At 34.6% G+C, this 20,657-nt stretch overlaps 4 protein-coding genes and 1 long non-coding RNA gene across 7 annotated transcripts; 3 read left to right on the top strand and 2 right to left on the bottom strand.

The window, feature by feature from the left end:
• Nucleotides 1–35: 35 nt before the first annotated feature.
• On the bottom strand, nt 36–4,350 carry HDA9 (histone deacetylase 9). Of its 3 annotated transcripts, none has more exons than XM_011007018.1 (14): nt 4,234–4,350; nt 3,957–4,069; nt 3,736–3,853; nt 3,043–3,117; nt 2,720–2,939; nt 2,564–2,627; nt 2,105–2,197; nt 1,909–2,017; nt 1,700–1,749; nt 1,527–1,617; nt 1,014–1,119; nt 815–965; nt 590–656; nt 36–426 (listed from the first exon to the last, which is right to left on the bottom strand). In XM_011007018.1, exons 1-14 carry the CDS (start codon nt 4,268–4,270, stop codon nt 344–346), a joined length of 1,377 nt encoding a protein of 458 aa, XP_011005320.1. In that variant the 5' UTR covers nt 4,271–4,350; the 3' UTR covers nt 36–343. The 3 variants fall into 3 exon arrangements, with proteins under 3 accessions (XP_011005320.1, XP_011005322.1, XP_011005321.1); XM_011007020.1 differs by having other exon boundaries at nt 815–913; nt 1,049–1,119; nt 4,234–4,349; XM_011007019.1 differs by having other exon boundaries at nt 3,957–4,126; nt 4,234–4,322.
• Nucleotides 4,351–4,491: 141 nt separating this feature from the next.
• LOC105111614 (mRNA turnover protein 4 homolog) lies at nt 4,492–7,290 on the top strand. Its single transcript, XM_011007017.1, has 8 exons — nt 4,492–4,625; nt 5,066–5,231; nt 5,536–5,626; nt 5,726–5,784; nt 6,090–6,150; nt 6,514–6,604; nt 6,701–6,777; nt 6,882–7,290. The coding sequence occupies exons 1-8, from the start codon at nt 4,598–4,600 to the stop codon at nt 6,996–6,998; spliced, it is 690 nt and encodes a 229-aa protein (XP_011005319.1). The 5' UTR covers nt 4,492–4,597; the 3' UTR covers nt 6,999–7,290.
• Nucleotides 7,291–8,236: 946 nt separating this feature from the next.
• LOC105111613 (uncharacterized) lies at nt 8,237–9,465 on the top strand. Its single transcript, XM_011007016.1, has 3 exons — nt 8,237–8,352; nt 8,906–9,065; nt 9,196–9,465. Exons 2-3 carry the CDS (start codon nt 8,907–8,909, stop codon nt 9,241–9,243), a joined length of 207 nt encoding a protein of 68 aa, XP_011005318.1. The 5' UTR covers nt 8,237–8,352; nt 8,906; the 3' UTR covers nt 9,244–9,465.
• Nucleotides 9,466–11,234: 1,769 nt separating this feature from the next.
• LOC105111611 (protein CHUP1, chloroplastic-like) lies at nt 11,235–16,425 on the top strand. Its single transcript, XM_011007015.1, has 7 exons — nt 11,235–12,531; nt 13,050–13,988; nt 14,282–14,413; nt 14,747–14,928; nt 15,014–15,125; nt 15,652–15,798; nt 16,110–16,425. Exons 1-7 carry the CDS (start codon nt 11,746–11,748, stop codon nt 16,188–16,190), a joined length of 2,379 nt encoding a protein of 792 aa, XP_011005317.1. The 5' UTR covers nt 11,235–11,745; the 3' UTR covers nt 16,191–16,425.
• Nucleotides 16,426–16,788: 363 nt separating this feature from the next.
• On the bottom strand, nt 16,789–17,648 carry LOC105111612 (uncharacterized). Its single transcript, XR_839625.1, has 2 exons — nt 17,392–17,648; nt 16,789–16,909 (listed from the first exon to the last, which is right to left on the bottom strand). It is a non-coding gene; the product is annotated as an uncharacterized LOC105111612 (long non-coding RNA).
• Nucleotides 17,649–20,657: the final 3,009 nt, after the last annotated feature.

The raw sequence follows: 20,657 nt of genomic DNA, 5'->3' as shown, positions 1-20,657 counted from the left end.
GATGATATAAGTATTCTCAAACTAGCCTGTACATCAACAGAAACTATAACTTTTTCAAATGATGTTAAGTATATTCCTCGCATGGACTTCGAGGAGTTCAATTGGAGTGTTTGAGGACTGAGTGCTACATGAGTGCCCCAATTTATCCCAAGGAAATCACTGGCTTTTGACTTGGGCGAATGCACAGAGAAGTTTTACAAATGAGCAACAATAATTTACAAATAATTCATAACAGCACAGACAACAAGACCATCCATGTGGCCTTCCCTTTACATCTTTCCGTCTTCCCTTTCCTGTCAAAAGTTCATCTTCCCAAGGAAACAAAAAATGGCATGGCTCAAGTTCATGAGCCATCCGCGTGGTCATTATCATTGTCGCCTTCATAATATTCATCGTCGCGTTGGATTTGCTTGTCCTGCGTATGCTCTGAAATGAGAATTCATGATAAATTAGTAACAGGGAAAAACATCTATATGAGAAAACAAAAAACTAAAAGGAGCAAAAAGTGCACTAGTGTGAGACACCAATGTGCTCCACCGTGTGTGCAGCCATCAGTGTGAGAGCACATAATTTTGAGTTTTCCACTTACGATCCATGCGCTCATCGGGGTTTTGCTCATCTTCATCAAAATCAGGAATATAGAAGTCAGGAGGTACCTGCAAATATGATTGTCCTCGTCAACTAATTAATGACTTCCCATGCACAAATAGCTAGTTTAGTTTCCTTTAACCTTTGGTAAAGCACTGCAGATTTGACTAATTGAATCTTTGATTGGTTAGCTTAGCTACTTAACAAATACTTGCATCTAACTCACCTCCTGCATCTGTACACTTGGAGCATGTTGGATGCAACGGAGATTGTCTAGTACTTGCATTTTGATTGTGCTAAGATAAGATTTGCTATTTAAGTTCTCCTGCTCACTCAAACAAAAAAGCAGAAGAAATATTAGGAAGGCTGCAAGAATGCAGGATTGACACTGACAATTTAAACTAGGTCAGACTTTAATAGCAAACCAGAAATCACAGGGAGTTTCAGTGCAGTTACATACCACGAGTCCACCAGGACTTTTCAATGAATAATCAGGAGCAAAGTATTTAATATACTCGTTTTCTGGAATCTCTGCAAGAAAATTGGATTACAATAAAATCAGGTGCTAGAAAAGAGTACTCTGAGCTAATGAATTATGATGTATAGTAGGAGAAGTGTTAACGATAAATGGCAAGGAAAGGGTAGAAGATGAGGCCAATCATGATTAATAGCATGCATTAACTGAAAAATGCAAAATTGTATATAATATGACATTAAAAAATAAAAGAAAGCAAACTTTCATAACATGATATTATTAATGACATGCAACTTCCCAGCCCCAGGAACACTACATAACCTAAGAACTCCACATCAACTCACCACAAAACATCATGTAGTTATGTTTACAATTTCTTCACAGAGGGTGATATGTGAGAATTCATCTTCCATGCTCAGTTTTTCCTTTCAATTAGAAAAAGGAAGTGATTATATTAGCATACCATTGGGCAGTTCTGTGTCTAAAAGAACTCCTGTTTCAACGGTCCAACATCGAGCAACATTCTCTTTTGTGTATCCCCCACCTCCTGTAACCTGCAGGGGAGTAACTTCTTGTGAGCTTTGACTTTTCATAAGAGCAGACTACTAATAGGGATTGAAGCAAATAAGAACATACCAACAAGGGCAAGTTGAATTTCTTCACAAACCTAACACATTCTGCATGCCCTGCAACAAAAATCATAATGCACACCAAATTAATACATCACCAACTGGCTTAAGAACATTCGTGCAGCACCAACAACAGAACAAGCAAATAACTGCTCCGTGTTAGGACAAATGCACAAGGGAAGAAAAAGAATGTAACAATTACAATTAGATATGCACCATCAATGGAAAGATTGAAGCAGCCCAAGCGGTCACCAGCCAACGAATCTGCTCCACATTGAAGAACTATTGCACCTGGCTGATAAGTTTCTACAACCTTGGAAATGATCTGCATGACAGATAATCAAGCAAGTTATTATACTTTGCTACATGTTTTTGTGTCTGTGTGTGTGGGTGGGTTGAAATCTGAACTTACTGTTTTAAATAGTCGAGTGAAGCTTGTGTCATCGATTCCATCTTTCAGTGGTACATTTATAGCATAAAATTTTCCTTCTCTTTCTCCTAGTTCCTTCAATAAGAACCATATCAGTATTTTATTCCAATTTCACTTGGTACAAGACTTGTATGGAACAAGAATGATATTTCAGAAACCAATAGATAAAAGGTTCATAGAAACTAGGGAAAATATTAGGAGGCAGCAGAATATTTCTAAGGTTGTTGCATCCCTGTTTCACTAAATATCAGGTCAAACAAACTGAATTTGAGGGGGAGAAACATAATGTTGCATCATTAAAAAAAAGAAGAAGAAAAAGATAAAGCCAGAAGCAGAGTAACCAGCAACGCTTTGTATGAAAACAGAACAAGGTAACAAACACAAAAATACAGTTGCCTGACATTAGGAATATAAAAGAATGAAAAAGCATTAAATAATCACCTTAACATCACCAGTTCCAGGAAAGAACATATCTCCGTACTTGTGAAAACTCACAGTCATCACCCTGTCAAATGATAAACAAAAATTTTGTATTTCTCATGGCTTTACCATTCCACTACCAGTCCAAATTCATAATAGAATATGAACTTTCACTACCTGTCAGTGAAATAAAAGGCTTCTTCAACACCATCACCATGATGAACATCTATATCAATGTACAGAACACGAGCATGGTGTTTCAAAAGCTCCAAAATCCCCAAAACCAGGTCATTGATGTAACAAAAACCAGATGCCCCGCACTTTTTTGCATGATGTAATCCACCGGCCCAATTTATAGCAATGTCACACAGTTGATTGTTCAACCTATGTGCAGCATCTGTCAGAAAATGCCAGTCAGCATTTAAGGTTGAACGGTAAATAAAGCTAAATGGTCAAACCAAACAATGCTATGACAGCAGTCTTCTCTTGTTTTCATTTACCTATAGTTCCACCAGCATAAATCTGACAAAATTCAAACAAGTTTTCGAAGACAGGGCAATCTTCTCCAAGGTTATCTGTGAAAAGAAGATCGGAAATATAAACACAATAGCATTACAATAGCCTATCTGAATTACCAAATCCACAGATACACCTAAAATAACCTAAAACGAGATTTAACGTACCCAAAATCCCAACATGTAAAGATGCCTTATCCCTTCTTAGGAAGGGAACCACACATGGTCACTTAACATACCAAATCAAAAGCACCAATAGAAAGCCTCAAAGACCATAAATGGGTTCATGTGATAATTTCACACGGTTTCATCTTAATGCACTCAAGATGGAATATCATATTCAGATAAAAATTAATTCCAAAAAGATCACGCAATAAATCAATCATAACAATTTCAACGGCTGACCGAGTTACTATCACTTCATTCATATCTAATCAAGCCAAAAACTTCACAAGGTCAAACACATTATTTAGACCTTGCCGTGAACAATCAAGTAGTCATTCTATCAGCGGTAAAAACAACATCTTTTCACCCCATTCTTCACCTAAACAAAATTCACTTTCATAGCTAATCATCCATAAACCCTAACTCATTCCACGTCTAACAAAAACAACAAATACTTAACAACACAAATAAAAGAAAAAACTTCAACTAAATTTCACAACAAAAGAGCCATACATCTAGCCAATTCCCCCGCGAACAAGTGCTGAGTATCTGGCGTAATCCGATGCAAAAATTCAACATAATCCTCGGAATGAAACTGAGCAAGCTCAACAGGATATGCCTTGTGTGGTCTCTGCATTAAAAATTCGACATAAACAAAAAAAAACCCCTGCCATTTTTTTCCAGAAAACTACGCAGAAAAATACTAGAAATTTCAAATCTTTAACCTAACTTACATAAATTTCCATCTTCTTGTGTAGCTCATAAGAGAGAACAAGATGGTGTGTCATACAAAGTCTGTGTGGCTTCATTGGATGGTTTGGTCCAAAATAAACACTGCCCACATCACCTATATCAACAAAAACCCATCTTTATAAATCTTCATAAATTCGTTATAAAAAAAACACTGTAAAGAAAATTTTGGATGCTACATCAGTGAATGCTTGCTTGCAAAGATCAAAACAGCTTAAACAAAAACAAAAGACACAGAAAGTTCAAAACTTTTTCACTTACCATCATAGAAATAGGCAATTCTGTCTTTGGAGCGCATTCTCTTAGAGAAAAAATTAGCAGAAAATGATGTGTTTTTCAAGTCCGTTTATTACAGTTCCCTATAGTTTTTAGGGGAGGGACACCGTATAGTGCAGGTGCATGTTTTGAATATATACATTATCCGCACCAGATTATTGCCTTTTCTATTGTGACAAACATACCCTTGATCTTTTAATAATATTACAGCTTTGCAGTTTAAAGTATCTTCTGTCTGTCTAAAACCCTAATACAAAGCAAGCAAAGCTCATATCTTTCGTTCACTTTCTCGTTCATAGCCTTCTCTGTCACTTGAAGTAGCTAAGGAGCCGCCTTTGGTAAACTAACCATGCCTAAGTCTAAGCGTAACAGGCCAGGTTTGCTCTGTTTTTCTCTTCTTTGATCATTTACATGACTGTTTGTGTTTTGTGGGCAGTTTAGTCTATGAGAGAAACTGGTCTTTGAGACTTTGTTGTTTTAGGTTTTAGTTTGTTCAGTAATTGTGGGATTTAAATCTTTTTTTGATATTATTTGTTTTTGAATTGGGGTTTCATTATTTTGGATTTTGAGCTTAATTGTTGTTGTTAAATTTGAATTTCAGCGATAAGTAAAGAGATTGAGGGATTGTTATTGTTGGACAAGGTGTTTAGCCTGGTTGTATTCGAATTATGCAGACAAATTCGTTATGTTATTTCTTGTTCTATGATGCTTCTGGCATAAGGGATAAAAAAATTTCTCGAGCTCAAAAAAGAAGAAAATTTGCAGTATGGATGATAGATTTTTGTAATTTATATAGGTTTTATTGTGTGACATGCAGTTACATTATCAAAAACAAAGAAGAAGGGGAGGGAGCATAAAGAGTCTATAGTGAATTCGATAAGGGATGCTGTGGAGAAATACAATTCTATTTATGTGTTTAGTTTTGAAAACATGAGGAATCTCAAATTTAAGGAGTTCAGAGAACAGCACAAGTTGACCAGCAGGTAACTTCACTTTTTTTTGTTTTTGGTTTCATTTTAGTGGAAAACAAACCACTGATGACTGTATTCTCCTCTGGGTTGTTGAATGAGACTTCTTGTGGTTTTGGGGATGTTATTTAACTATATGTGAATCACATTTCTTTAGTACCTTATTTTTTCTGTTTTGCCGTCTTGTGTTTAGGTGGGACGAGTGTACCCCCCCCTAATTTTTTTTTACTCAATTGTTTTGAACAGCACTTGTCTCTTCTTATCATCTTTTATATCACTTGATTATGTGCCTTACCAACGTTCTTTTTATGGTTTTCAGATTCTTCCTTGGATCAAACAAAGTAATGCAGGTTTCTCTGGGTCGATCTGCTGCTGATGAAATCAGGCCAGGTCTTCACAAAGTTTCTAAGGTAGCATTAACATCTACACAGCCCATAGTTTCTGCATTCTTCTATTTTGATAAATAATTCTAGTGAATTACCTTTTCTTTATCTTTTTTTTCCTCTCAGCTTCTACGTGGTGATGCTGGAGTTTTTCTTACCAACTTGCCAAGAGAAGAAGTTGAAAGGTAACCTTGGTACTTACCATGATATATGCTGCATCCTTTACTCTCCTTGGTTGTTTGTAAACCAAACAGAAAGCCTAGTGTCTTGCAGTTACCAGGGTTATTCTGGTCATCTTTGGATGTTGTAGAAAGAAACTTCAATTTCTTGAATAATTCTCATTTATGTTATTATTGGAATGGAAAGAAGAGGAGATCTAATACTCAAAAATAAGGTTGATGGATTTGGCTGTATTGCCGACATTCTACAGACCTATTCAATCATAAAAACACTTCTTCATGAGGTAATGTTCTTGGTTGTCTTTTTGCAGGTTGTTTAATGAATACGAGGAATACGACTTTGCAAGGACAGGAACCACTGCAACAGAAACAGTATGTGAGATCTTTTATGTCTGGTAGTAGACTTACATGCTGTTTGAATAGATTGAGCTATGCCTTGCTGTGTTGAATCAAAGAACTAGGCACAAACTTGCAAACACATGTATAATGATTAATGTCTGTGCCCTTTTTGTAATTGACTAAGAAAAGGATCACCATGGATCTTTAATTTATTTTTCAGCTCATCCTTGTCAACATCCACTTGGGGTTCTCAGTTGAGAACAGTCAAAAATTTTATTTCATCTTTGTCAAGTTATAAATGCTTTGTTTAGATGCTATAGAGATCTATCACCTACTTTTCTGGACCATGTTTAAGTTCTATATTTCTAACATCCTGACTTGTGACTGGATTTTCAGGTGGAACTCAAGGAAGGACCTCTCGAACAGTTTACTCATGAGATGGAACCCTTTTTGCGCAAGCAAGGGATGCCTGTTCGGTTGAACAAGGGTACATAATTGCTTTCAACTATATGCTGTCTTGCATGCTCACAAACACGCACGCATAAGACCTGAGGTCTGTTATTAAATTAATCATGTTCTGCAGGTGTGATCGAACTTGTTTCAGACTTTGTTGTCAGTGAAGAGGGGAAGCCTCTGTCCCCTGAGTCTGCTCGCATTCTGGTTAGTTATGACCTTTAACTTTGCCAGCTAGCTAGCATACTCACAATATTTCTTCATTCTTCTGGTTAAAAAAGGGCATGTGGCTGATGTATTACTTCTTTCAGCGCTTGTTAGGAACCAAGACAGCCACCTTCAAGCTTCACTTAATTTGCAGATGGAGCCCAGAGGATTTTGAGCTTTATAGGGAAGGTCTAGATGATTCAGATGTTGAATCTGCCTAAATCGATGAATCTTTGAGAGAATACCTGTGTAATACAAGTTAATTGCAGTAGGTGTTGAATTTTTGTGGTTCTAGGTGAGAGGAGCGCGAGCTGTCTTTTTGTGCCTTTTGGGAAATCGAAGACGCATGTTATGTTATTGTCGAGTTTAACCTTTGAGCTTAATTTTAGCTCCATTTCTTCTGAGTTCTTGTCAGGGTCCGCATGTGTTGTGCTGGTGATAATTAGCAGTGCAAGAATTATACTTGCAATCTGGATGTTTAATATCTCAAAGGAAAAACAAAAATTCCATGGCTATTTACTGCTTGTGTAGAACAGTAGAAACGAATGGTCCTGGTCCCAGATAAACAGTTTATGGTGGCGGTCAATTTCTAGAAATGGATGGAATTGGAGTGTCATAAGCTCTTCAGAAAAAAGTGTTGCGGTGTAACAGATTGAACGTTCCTGGAAAAGTATTTTCCAGTGCTCGTATCTCTGAAGGAGGAAGTCAAGATGTTCCAAACTCCATTATGTCTAGCCCCAAGGAGCAAGAAAGGAGAGAACGAAAAGAAACAGAAAAAAACAACAGTAATGGTTGAAGGGAGATTTTCATTGGACCTATGATGGATAGAAGAATTATATTTAGGATACTATTTTACAAGAAAATGTAAGGGTAATAAGATAAAGAGCATGAGTTAATGGGTTATTGAGTGAACTCGTGAGTAATCGAGTCAATTTGAACTTATTAGAACTCGTGAGTAATCGAGTCAATTTGAACAATTTGAACTTATTTTTGCTTGTCCTTTTTAATTCAGCTTAAATTTGGTTGGTTCGCAGGTTTTCTATGTTAATTCACTTAACTATCAATAAATTAAAAGTAAATGAGTCTTTAAAATAGGGATCAAACAATCACTACAATTAAAATTTTGGGATTAATTTAGAAATTGAAGAATTTCCCAATTCATTTTTCTTTAATATTTGTTATTCGTGAAATAGCATCATACTAAACTTTTCAAAAAAAAAATATTTTGTGAACTTTTGTTTTCGTAGTATGGATAATCAGTCTAAAGTTTGATGAAAAAGGAAAGAAAAGTTGTCGAAAAATAGCTCAAAAATCAATCCAAAAAATACATACACTATTTAAAAAAAAAATTCAATAAATCATGATAGTAGGGGGCACAGAGAATAAACAAAAACAAAATAGGAATATAGTGTAATTGAACAAACATATGGGGCACCAAGTCTAATTTAAACCAAAAGAGAGTCACAAATTAGCCTTCAGTGTGTTCTCTCATCTCAAATCTCTGTAGCCTGCTCTTCTCTGCTCTCTCTCAGCATCCAAACCCTAACGAGATTTTCTTGAGCTTCATTCAGCAAGGTAAGGCCTTTCCCCCCCTCATATCCGTTTCTACATCTTCTCTCAAAACCCTAACCTTTTTGGCCTTTTAATTGACTGTTTCTCGCTGGGATTCTTTGAATCAATCTTTCATTGCAGAACTAGGGTTTCGGATTCTATTCACTTTGGTGCTTTATAATTTGACTTATAGGCTTTGATTATGATCTTATGATGTTTGTTTTATATCTTTTTATCTGAATTTAGATCACTCTGCACTTTCAATAAAAATATGTTTCATTTAGATCTGAGAATTTGATGTAAAGATTGCTTCTTTAAGCACCTAATTAGTATCTAATTTATGTAAAGACTGTTTCTTTAATTACCCAGTTAGTATTATATTGCTCTTACTGTGAATTGGGTTGTTTGTTTGGGCTTTCAGTTATCAAAACCTGTTTTTTTTTTGCTAGGTCCATATTGTTTGGTTATGTTCTTATTCAAGTTATCGTGGATATTGTTTATGTGTAAGCATGATGGATTTGTTGTTTGAGCTTAAAACGATTGGGATTTTTTTTTTTTTTGGAATGTGAAATTCAAGGATGACAACAGAAGCACCTTTCCGACCAAGGGAGAAGCTCGTTGAGCACCAGAAATATTTCCAAAGCATTCACAAGCATACATATTTGAAGGGACCTCTTGATAAGGTTACCTCTGTTGCCATTCCAGTAGCATTGGCAGCCACCTCACTTTTTCTTATTGTGAGTAGTCTATTATGTTCTTTTACATGCTAACTTCTGTTAATGTTTTTCTGTCTCTGAAAGGTTGGTGCCAAATTTCTCATTGGGTTTCCACTACACAAATTATGAACATGTCATATGTTTTTTTCAGGGGCGAGGGATCTATAACATGTCTCATGGGATTGGAAAGAAGGAATGAGGAGGCTGTTTGTGTAATGATCACTGTTATGTTTTCACTGCTCATGTTTTGAAGGATTATTTGCTTTGCATGTGAGCAGTATTATTTTTAAATTTGTTAATTAATAATTTGCATAGTTGCTGGCTTGCAGCTACCAATGGAAAGTTTAAACTTCGCCTTGATGCCTTTGTTTTCTATTTGGCTTTTAACGACGATACATGATTGAATTTCAGGGTTTCCCTAGTTGTTCGAAAGTCTTTCTATGTGTTCTTATTTTCTTTTTCTCTGCTTCATTGCATTGAAAGTGACTATCAGTGTGCTTGTAATGACTATCAGTGAAAATTGTCGGCTACCTGGTTAGATTTTTGTGTGCTTTTTAAGTTTATGCCAGGTGCAGTTCTCAGTCCATTGGAGAGGCAGTTTTTGAGCTGGTGAGCTGTTGGACGAATCCATCTCTGAGCACTCGCTAGGGAAAACTGAAAATGGTGTGATGATATTTTGCTGTATCGTTTTCATTGAATTCCATGTTTTGAGGCATCTGAACTGAAAATGGAGTGTTGATAGCAACCAGAAGCTCAGTAGTGATGCCAGGGGAAAGACATTAAAAAAAAATCATTTTGATGATGCATTTTCAAGGAAAAAGCTATTTTAAAAAACAATCTCATAATCTAACACCTCCTTTGTGACATTCATCTGGGAGAATTTAAAGTTCTTCTGAAAACAATAGGTCACTGAGAAATCTTGTTGCTAAAATCTTTCGGGGGTTACGGGCGTTACTGTCGTGTCACTTCAGCTTCCCTTGAGATTTGGCCCATATTTTCTCATCTAGGTTGTTGAATGATGTTTTGGATCAAGTCCTTAAGATCCATCAAGGGCCAAAATTGGCTCCAAGGATTTCGGGTCACTTCCTCACTTGACGAGAAATTAAGGGTGTCAAGAAATTTTTAGATATGTTGAATCATGTATTCTTTTTACATATGGATTCATGATGAAAAAAATTATTTTTAGATTTCACCATTATGTTGAAAGCGGGCAGTAGTATAATTTCATGAAATTGACTTGAAAATTTAGCTAGGTTAACTGAATCTGTAAATAGGTGTTTTGGAGTTTTTGTATATGAAAGTTGTTTTTTAAAAATATATTTTGTTTGGAAATATATTAGATAATGTATTTTTATTTTTGTAAAATTTATTTTTAATATGTAAAAATATATTTTGTTTGGAAATATATTAGATAATGTATTTTTATTTTTGTAAAATTTATTTTTAATATGAGTATATCAAAATAATTTAAAAATATAAAAAAATTAAAATAAAAAAAATTCAATGAAACTCTAGTTCAATCGGCGAAGACCTTCTAAGAGGAGGCCTTGTATTTTGAAATGCTGTTTGTCAAGAATTTGAATTATTTTAAAAACAATTATGTTTTTTGATATTTTTAGATTATTTTAATATATGATGTTAAAAATAAATTTTAAATTTTAAATTTTAAAAATTAAATTTAAATTTAAAATATTGTTTTAATATTTTTTGAGTAAACGCTTTAAAAATCAATTATTATTTTAAAAGTATTTTTTAATTTAAAAATATATTAAAATAATTTTAAAAAAATCAGAAATTTCCCAAACTTTATTCAGTTGTAGCCGTAGTGGCAAACACCCTTTAAAAATACATTTGACATTGTGTTTTGAACATCGGTTGTTAAGAATTTAATTTTTTTTATTTAAAATTATTTATTATTTATTTTTTTTTATTTAAAATTAATTTTTTTTTATTTTTTTATTATTTATTGTATTAATATCAAAAATTAATTTTAAAAATAAAAAATACTATTTTAATATATTTTTAAATAAAAAATATTTTAAAAATTATCTAAAATTAACAATCTCTTAACTTATAATTATTTTTTTACTATTTTATTTTAAACTTTGTTGAGGGAATAGACCAACATTTAAGAAGCAAGAACCCATGATTATGGACCGATGTTTTTACTTGTCTTCCAAAACCCTCCCGTGTGGAATAGGGTCCCAGACGATCCAGAAAACGACCGTTGCACACTCTCCCTCGTACTCCTCAAACCCTAACAACAATAAAAAAAAATGTTTTTTTATTGTAAGAAAAACAAATTCAAATTTCAAACGTTCAAATTCTTGCAATAAAAAAAAGCTGCCACCTTTTCTGGCAACAAAATAGCCTTCTTCACTCTCTCCAACAATTCTTGATCTTGAAAACTGGGGCTTCCATTTATAATCATTTTTTCCATTTCTAGCACCGTTTAGTGCTTACTTTACCATTCAAATAGCTCCTCTTCAAATTCAAATTCCTGCTTTCTGTTCCATTTAAGACAAGCCCATGTTCTTGTTTTGAAATTTTAGCTTTCTTAGCTTCTTTGATGAAGAAAACCCATTTTTGAGCTTCAAAAACTTACGGGTTTTGATTCTTTTTAGCTTGAATGATCAAAACCCTTTTGTTTTTCATGTTCATTTTATAGAGGAGAAAGTTTGATCAATTTTTGTTCAACAAAATGAGAGAAGAAAACCCAGTTGAAACTAAAACAAAAGCAACAAGATTTTCTGATCAAAACCAAGCACCAAAGTCGCAAAACATTAAAGGAAACAGCAACAACAATGCTTCAAAGATCAAGTCTTCATGGGGTTCACATATAGTGAAAGGCTTCACGGCTGATAAAAAAACCAAAACACAAACAATCACAGTAACAACCAAGAAACTTCCATTAGCAAGTTCAGATACTACAAACCAAAAGAACCCTCTTGTGAATTCTCATTCAAGAGTGAAAAGATCGCTCATTGGTGATTTATCTTGCTCAGTTATAGGAAGCCAGGTACACCCACATGCCTACCAGGGTAATCACAGGAGACAATCTTCAGGGTCAAGAGATTTGTTTGTGGAATTAGACCAATTAAGGAGCTTGCTTCAAGAATCAAAAGAAAGGGAGTTTAAGTTGCAAGCAGAGTTATCAGAGCTTAAGAGGAATGGGAGAGTAGTTGATATTGAAAGGGAACTTGAAGCAAGAAAAAATGAGGTGGATGAGCTTTGTAAGAGAATTGGCGTTTTGCAGTCTGAAAAAAGTGGTCTTTGTGAACAAGTGAATGAGTTGTGTTTGATTTCACAGAAGAGAAACGAAGATGTATTGAAAAGGGAAGGGCATGAGAGTTCATTGGGGAATCTTGAAATGGAAGTTGTGGAATTGAGGAGGTTGAATAAGGAGCTGCAGATGGATAAGAGGAATCTTGCTTGCAAACTCTCTTCTATGGAGTCTCAATTACCTTTCCTTACCAAGGCTTCTGAGGTAAAAATCAACTTCCGTTCTCTAGTTTTGGATGCTTTGTTTGCTTGATGAGAAAATGATATAGTGGAAAAGAAAATGAAGTTCGTTTTTAAAATTTTGAAGCTTTCAGTATTAAGGACTTGAAAAGAACAATGGTTTAAGATAAATGGGGTACAATCTGTGGTTAATTTATATGATTTTTTTTTCTAGAAAACAAAATAGAGCAAATCAATAGATGAATTTGATTAATCTAATGATTTAATTTGTATGGGTTTTATGTGATTCTATCACTCAATTACCTTCAATGCAAGCACAGAATTTCAATGTTTTATTATTTTGGCATTGATTAATTTTGTCTTGATAATGGCTTCTTTGATCCATGGTGTAGTCCCTTATTAGTTACTTTTTTTATTAGAAACCAGAGGACCAGTGATGTTGATTTGGTGCTATCATAATCTCCTTTCTTTTTGCCTGAAGAGTCTTAAGTTTAATAGAACTGGCCAGGTTCCACTACTGAACTCTCTCTTGAATTTTATCAGAGTGACATTGTTGCAAAAATTAAGGCTGAGGCATCTTTGCTAAGGCACACAAATGAAGATTTGTGCAAACAAGTTGAGGGTCTACAGATGAGCAGACTAAATGAGGTTGAGGAGCTAGCCTATCTGAGGTGGGTCAATTCATGTTTAAGAGATGAATTGCGTAATTCATGCTCAACAATGAATTCAGATAAGTCCTCAAGCCCCAAATCGGTAGAGAGGAGTAACGAATCTGCTGGCTTAATGTCTTGCCAGAGTAGTGACTGCTTAGAATATAATAGTAAAAGGAGATTAAATTTGATTAAAAAGTTGAAGAAATGGCCTATTACTGATGAAGACGTGCCCAACTTAGAATGCCAAGATAAAAATTGGGTGCAATCGGAAGATGGGAGAAGTCCAAGAAGGAGACACTCTATAAGTGGATCAAAGTTCTGTATAGAGGAGTTGGTACCGAATAGGAGAAGGCAATCTGATGGTTTTATGTGTATAAAAGAAATGGAAAATGAAGTAGAGCTTGTAAGTTCTGAAAAGTATGAATTTGATATAATTCAAAGACCTCAAATCCTTGCATACTGCCAAGAGACCAAAAAAATTGTAGGTCCATTAGATGTTGAGAAAAGGGCTTTGCGTGTTCCAAATCCCCCGCCAAGACCCTCATGTTCTGTTTCTGGACCTAAAGAGGAAGGTTCAGCTCAAGTTTCACTCCCACCACTGCCTCCACCACCTCCTCCTCCACCACCACCTCCGAAGTTCTCAGTGAAGAACACTACTGCAGGAGTGGTGCAGCGAGCACCTCAAGTCGTAGAGTTTTACCATTCATTGATGAAGAGAGACTCACGAAAGGAGTCTTCAAATGGGGGAATCTGTGATGCCTCAGATGTTAAAAATGTTCGGAGCAACATGATTGGTGAAATTGAAAACCGGTCATCACATTTGATTGCTGTAAGTGAAATCTTACTTCTTATCCAAAGGTCAACTTCAAGTGTTGTTATTGAGTAGCTTGCCTGCAATGTGTTAAAAGATGACTGCTTTTTTTTTATTTTACCATCAAGACAGAGTAAAGAAATGAAAGCTTGAATGCAGCTTTCTGGGATTGGATTTGCTATTGTGAGGATGCAAGTTTTCACTTCTTTATAACTATTATCAGATGGAGTCCAAAAACGTATCTTTTTGACATTTTTGTGTAGTAAAAGAAGTTCAAATGCTTAGTGGTAATTCTGTTTTGTTTTCCTCAGATCAAGGCAGATGTTGAAACTCAAGGGGAATTTGTCAATTCACTGATCAGAGAGGTCAATGGTGCTGTTTACCGAGACATCGAAGATGTTGTGGCATTTGTGAAGTGGCTTGATGATGAACTTGGCTTTCTTGTGAGTTTTTTGTCGGAGTCGACAATTTTTTTTCCTTCGGGTTTTAGTCATAGGCGATGAGAAAAGCATGTTAGCAAGAATATTTCAAACGCTTTAGTGACTGAAAAACTAATATTACACCCTATTTGCAGCATGTTTATGATGTAATCTTGAAGATTTTTTTATGGTTTAGAATTACGTTGAAAATCCAAATGACATGGAATTTAAAGGAGAAACTTTGCTACACACCACGGTATCCATACTTATAAGGAGATAAATTAACAAGGGAAAATAGTATATATGGATGACAAAAAGATGTTATATCATCCTCATGGTGCTTTCATTTACGTGAAGGTGGATGAAAGGGCAGTCCTGAAGCACTTTGACTGGCCAGAAAAGAAAGCTGACACATTGAGAGAAGCAGCGTTTGGGTATAGTGATCTCAAGAAGTTGGAATCTGAAGTATCATATTACAAGAATGATCCCAGAGTTCCTTGTGACATTGCACTAAAGAAAATGGTAGCTTTGTCTGAGAAGTATGAACCTGAATTTTTGCCATCTGCTAATGTTTTATTCTGAAATAATTTATCTCCGTGTATATTAATTTGATACACTCTGCAGGATGGAACGCACTGTTTATAACCTTCTACGAACAAGAGAGTCTTTGATGCGTAATTGCAAAGAATTCCAAATTCCCTCGGATTGGATGCTTGACAACGGAATTATTAGCAAGGTAAGCCATGGCGTTCTCATTTCATTCTTCACTAGTTAGTTTACAAGTTAAACTTACAAGATTTGGACACAAGAAAAGAAGGAATAAAATCTGGTCCATCTTCCTTTGGAGGAGATGGCAATGCAATACTAAGAAGTGACCAAATTAACAACGACCAATGGCTATTTGAAAATGATGGCTTTTGGATTAAGCTTTAGAGTTCGAGGAATTGGAAAGTTCAGGATTTTGCACTTTTGTTAAAACTGGACATGCAGATGACTTGGAGGTGAACAATGGAAAACAATTGATACATTCGAAAATGATGGCTTTTGGATTAACCAGTAGAGTTGAGGAAACGAAAAGGTTTAAGATTTTGTACTTCTGATTAAGCTGGACATCCATGTGATCGTATGCTTCTTGTAATTCTTGAATGCTTCCTAGAAATTTTCTAATGACGATAACCCTTGCTGCCAATTTTATGCTGCTTTTCCATCAAGTATTTTTCAATGACCTTCACATGGCAATTAATCAACAACTCGTGTTGTAGATAAAGTTTGGCTCAGTTAAGTTGGCAAAAAAGTACATGAAGAGGGTAGCTACAGAAATCCAGTCTAAGGCAGCAGCACTAGAGAAAGACCCTGCTCTGGACTATATGCTACTTCAAGGGGTCAGATTTGCTTTCAGAATCCATCAGGTTTGTAGATAAGCAATTTTGTGGCTGTTCATTTTATTTCATCTTGATTTATTGCACCAACAAGATCACTTTTTGTACCAGAAAGAAAAGTATCTCTCAGAGTGAGATTCTTGAACTCAACTGTTTGATTTGGTTGACATTTATTACGAACATGGAGATGGGGTAAAGTAACTAATATTTTTCGAGGCAGCATGGTTTGCACAGGAAAAATCAACTTTTCTCTGCCAACGGACATCTTAAATAATGTTTATGAAGGGGAAAGAAAAACAATGCATAGCGAAAGTTAATGATTCTTGTCTTGCCTTATGCAGTTTGCTGGAGGATTTGATGCAGAAACAATGCATGCATTTGAGGAACTTCGCAACCTTGCTCACCTGCTTAACAAAAAGTGAAAGAGAGTGGGGGCAATTTGGCTTACCATCTCAGTAAGCTTTACTTGAATATCTATACAGTTAATATCATCTGGCCGGGGTAGTGTATTTTTGGTGTGGTTTGCTAAGGGTTTAAGCAGTTGAAAGTTGTACAAGTTTTGTGTGAAATAGGAAGCAATTTTGTATGGGCTTTTTATTCATTCTTGAAACAATGGAATGTAAAAATTTGATGAGAATGCGTATGCACCTTTTCAAACTCGAGTTCATATTCGATCCCTCTGGCTCTTTTCTGCGCACAAAGGCCCTCATGGATAGTTTGTAGGTGCGCAATCCCTGTCTGAAACACACAATGATAGCTACTGGTCAAGCAAAGCCCTCATGGACAGCTTGTAGGAGCGATCCCTATCCGAAACACACAATGATAGCTACAGTCAAGCAAAGTTGGGAGGTTGTTGATGTTCAAAGTCAGATTTCCAGAAAAGGGCTTCTCAGATATTTGAAATGCAATCAGATTCCTGGCAACAGGGAATTGGGATCTTGAGAGTTCTTAAGTAACATTTGAATTTGAAGTTTCCATGGAAACTTGAACGGACAGAAAATCATCAGAACCAAGCCAAGATAATACAACCAACCCTTCTTTTGCCAAGGACCTTGTCAGGTTGGAAGGGATTGGAGCTCAATCTCTTTTATTGAAAATGGAAGCTACATTTCAAATTTGTCATTCAGCAATCTACAAAAAGCTGCAACAACAACGACAGATCAAAAGAGTAAGAACAAAGAGAAGGGCAATAACCATGGATAATCATATTACAATAACCAGCGGTAAGTAAAACATTCTTGGATGCATTGGTGTCCACTCATAATCCAGCCATGGTCCAAGGAACCAGTCCAATGGGGGCATGCATGCAGGACAATCAGGTAGCCTTTTTTTCATAAAAAAAAAAAAAAACTGTATCAAACTATAAACAGGTAACAAAAAGAAAGAACCAAGGGAAATTAATTAGAGGGAGAGTAGCTGAGAATTTTTTTCATAAAAAATCAAACTATAAACAGGTAACAAAAAGAAAGAACCAAGGGAAATTAATTAGAGGGAGAGTAGCTGAGAAATGTGATGGCCATGGCTATTCCTAGTCTCCATCTGGCAAGAAGAAAACAAGAGGAGGCCCTTGTTTTTTTTATTAAATAATAGCCCAGAAGACAAAAAAGAAAGGAAAAAAAGTACCCGATGGATTTGACATCTTGACAAGATGTAACATTGCAACCAGCCACCTACAGGGACCGGCTCATCAGATAAAGATGTCTCGGACGGTCCTTTCTCGGCAAGAAAGCTGAGGAAGACAATAAAGTCCCTTCATCACTTCACTGCCCAGTCAATCACATTGATTCGCTCTATCACTCTTTGATTTTACCCTTCATAGAATCGCTGCTCTTTTTAACCAAAGCCAGACTCCTTTTTTTTTTTCAAGATTTTTTTGGCAAGGCTTTATACGGATAAGATTTGCAATTATTTATTATTTTATATTAAATAATAAAAAACAGTGTGGGTCTTGTTCAATGAAAAGCCTGCATTTAACACCTGGACCCTCATGCCGCCGATCAGCTCGCCTGATTCGGTTAAAAATTCAATCAATTATTTATGATATTATTTTAATATTAAAAAAATATTTTTTTTCATTAATATGAGTTTCAATATATGATCCAGACCTTAACTTGGATACGCCTTCAAGTCAGATTTTATAATTATTGTGGAAAGAAGATTGAATGATCAATAATTGAAAGTTGGTGGTGTATAAGAAACCTGCAATAATTGTGATGGATATATATATCAACCTTTTTCAAAGAAAATTGACATGAAATATAAATTAAAAATTAAATACACATAAAATAATTAAAACAAAATCTCCATTAAAAAATGGTTAAACAAGAAAATAAAATGGTTAAATAAGAAAATAAAATCTTAGAAAAAAGATATTGATTGAAATATAAATTTAAAAATTATTTTAAAAAACATTAAAAAATAGAAATTAAAAAAAAACAAAATTAAAAATAATAACTCAAATATTCTAATTTAACTTATCAAACCTGTAATTTAAATCATGAAATTAACCGAGTATAATAATTTTTTCTCTTAAATTTATATTTAAACTTATATATAAAAAAACACAACATATAAAAAAAAAATTTAGGTGCGCAGGCTTATGGCTCAATGCATTAGAGCCATAGTAAGGAAAATTCCAGATGCGGGGTGGGTTTTTAAGCCCAAGCCCACATGCGTGGGCTTAGTTTATTTTGTTTTTAATTTTTTAAAGAGATGGATAATGTTTTTTTTTTTTAAGAAAAAAAGGACGTAAGCAATGTATCATCAACGAGCTTAAATTCTAGCTATCATTATGACAAATAAAAAAATTAAGATGGTGTTTTTTTTTAAAAAAACCTAATTTTTAAATCACTTCAATTCTAAAAACCTTGCCAACACTCTTAGAACACCCACAAACTAATCTCCTAACCTTAAAAAATCTAAAGACATGATATCAAACCGAGTTAGATTTATTTTTTTGATTTAGATTTGTTTTTCAAGCAATATTGAGAGCTCTAAAACACCACCATCAAACATTTCTTGTCGCCTGAAACCCGTAGACATAAAAAAAGCATTTTAATGGTGGAAAATAACTTGAATGGTGACTTTCTCTTATCGTTAGAATTTGTTAACCTTTTTTTTTCATCTCTTTATTCAAGGATTGAAGAATAATACAAATAAAGTTTCTTATCAAAAGTAATTTTTTTAAAGTTTAAAGGGATTAAAATTATATAATCTGAGTTATTTTTAAAAACAAAAAACCTAATGCAAGCTTATGGCTCAATGCATTAGAGCCATTGTAAGGAAAATTCTAGATGCGGGGCAGGTTTTTAAGTCCAAGCCAACATGCATGTACTTAGTTTATTTTGTTTTTAATTTTTTAAAGAGGTGGATGATATTTTTTAAAAGAAAAAAAGGACACAAACAATGTATCATCAATGAGTTTAAATTCTAGTTATCATTGTGACAAATGAAAAAATAAGGCGGTGTTTTTTTCTCTAAAAAACCTAGTTTTTAAGTTACTTCAACTCTAAAAATCTTACCAACACTCTTGAAATATTCACAAACCAATCTGTTAACCCAAAAAAGTTTGAAGATATGATATCAAACCGAGTTAAATTTATTTTTTTTTACTTAGATTTGTTTTTCAAGCAATGTTGAGAGCTCCAAAACATTACCATCAAATATTTCTCATCGCATGAAACCCGTGGACAAAAAAAAACATTTTGATGGTTGAAAATAACTTGAATTGTGACTTTCTCTTGTGGTTTGAATTTGATAACCTCTTTCTTTGATCTCTTTATTCAAGGATTGAAGAATAATACAAATGAAGTTTTTTACCAAAAATAATTTTTAAAAAATTTAAAAAGATTAAAATTATATAGTTTATGTTATTTTAAAAATAAAAAACCTAAGTATATTTTATATAAAATCTCTAGCATATCTATATTTGATGTCGTTTTCTTTTCTTTCAAATCCATCCTTACCTAATAAACAAACGTTTGACCTTCCATTATAATCCAATCTTCCAAAATAGAACTTCAAGAATAAAAATGAATTATTAAAATATAAACAGTAAATCCACTATAACCTGATAGTGTTTATCTTCAGTGCAAACAGTGTTGATATCCAGTAATAATGTCACCCCTTGTTGGTGTTGATGTAATAATCATTGTTAAAATTATTGTGTACCTAAGTTTTGTAACAAAGTTTCACTGCCATACTGCCCTTCTTCAAGACCAAAATAAAATATTTACCATGCACACACCCAGACAAAGAACAGCTTCAATATATCATGGGGTTTTTATCCTTGAAACTAATAACACGTGCCATTCACTTGATTATCATTATATATATAAAAATATAACACGTGCAATTTAATAGAATTTATATAAGAAAGATAATTGTTTTAATGGATTTTTTTTCTTATTTCAATATACTATATATATTGTCTCCATCAACCGTAACCTATTAATAGATTATCTGCGAAGAACGCAGGCCATTAACTATATTATGTCCTTGACTATTTCTTCAACTTTAGTATTTTGTCGAAATTTCTTGACGTTTTTTACTAGGAAAAAAAAAACACTAAATCATTTATGAACAGAGAGGGAGACACAACAGAACTGGGGTTTCAGGAAACATCTTATCATCAGAGCAAGAATCTCTGAGGGCACTGAAGATTATTACTGGTGTTCACTGACATTATTGATTCCTGAAAACCCATATCCAGTAATAATGTCAGTGGGTGCATCCAAGGCAACGGCCCAGCGGTGGAATGGCGCCTTGCGCCTTCTGCTGTCACGGGTTCGAGCCTTGGAGTTGCATGCCTGTCAGCCCCGCGCTGCCTTACCTGTCTGCTGGGTTTGCAGGGTGTTCAGTGGGCCGTGGGGATTAGTCGTGGTGCGCGT

Source organism: Populus euphratica, unplaced genomic scaffold, assembly GCF_000495115.2.
Source record: "Populus euphratica unplaced genomic scaffold, PopEup_1.0 scaffold298.1, whole genome shotgun sequence".
Classification (NCBI taxonomy): domain Eukaryota; kingdom Viridiplantae; phylum Streptophyta; class Magnoliopsida; order Malpighiales; family Salicaceae; genus Populus; species Populus euphratica.
This window is presented reverse-complemented; position numbering and strand designations above follow the sequence as displayed.

Coding starts and splice junctions, on each gene's coding strand:
- HDA9 (XM_011007018.1), bottom strand. CDS start 4,270: ATGCGCTCCAAAGACAGAATTGCCTATTTCTATGATG. Junction 3,854..3,956: donor ACAAGAAGATGGAAATTTAT/GTAAGTTAGGTT, acceptor TTTTTAATGCAG/AGACCACACAAGGCATATCC. Junction 966..1,013: donor GAAACTCCCTGTGATTTCTG/GTTTGCTATTAA, acceptor GTGTCAATCCTG/CATTCTTGCAGCCTTCCTAA.
- LOC105111614 (XM_011007017.1), top strand. CDS start 4,598: ATGCCTAAGTCTAAGCGTAACAGGCCAG. Junction 6,151..6,513: donor GAACCACTGCAACAGAAACA/GTATGTGAGATC, acceptor CTGGATTTTCAG/GTGGAACTCAAGGAAGGACC. Junction 6,605..6,700: donor GCCTGTTCGGTTGAACAAGG/GTACATAATTGC, acceptor CATGTTCTGCAG/GTGTGATCGAACTTGTTTCA.
- LOC105111613 (XM_011007016.1), top strand. CDS start 8,907: ATGACAACAGAAGCACCTTTCCGACCAAGGGAGAAGCTCGTTGAGCAC. Junction 9,066..9,195: donor CCACCTCACTTTTTCTTATT/GTGAGTAGTCTA, acceptor TGTTTTTTTCAG/GGGCGAGGGATCTATAACAT.
- LOC105111611 (XM_011007015.1), top strand. CDS start 11,746: ATGAGAGAAGAAAACCCAGTTGAAACTAAAACAAAAGCAACAAGATTT. Junction 12,532..13,049: donor TCCTTACCAAGGCTTCTGAG/GTAAAAATCAAC, acceptor GAATTTTATCAG/AGTGACATTGTTGCAAAAAT. Junction 14,414..14,746: donor ATGATGAACTTGGCTTTCTT/GTGAGTTTTTTG, acceptor ATTTACGTGAAG/GTGGATGAAAGGGCAGTCCT.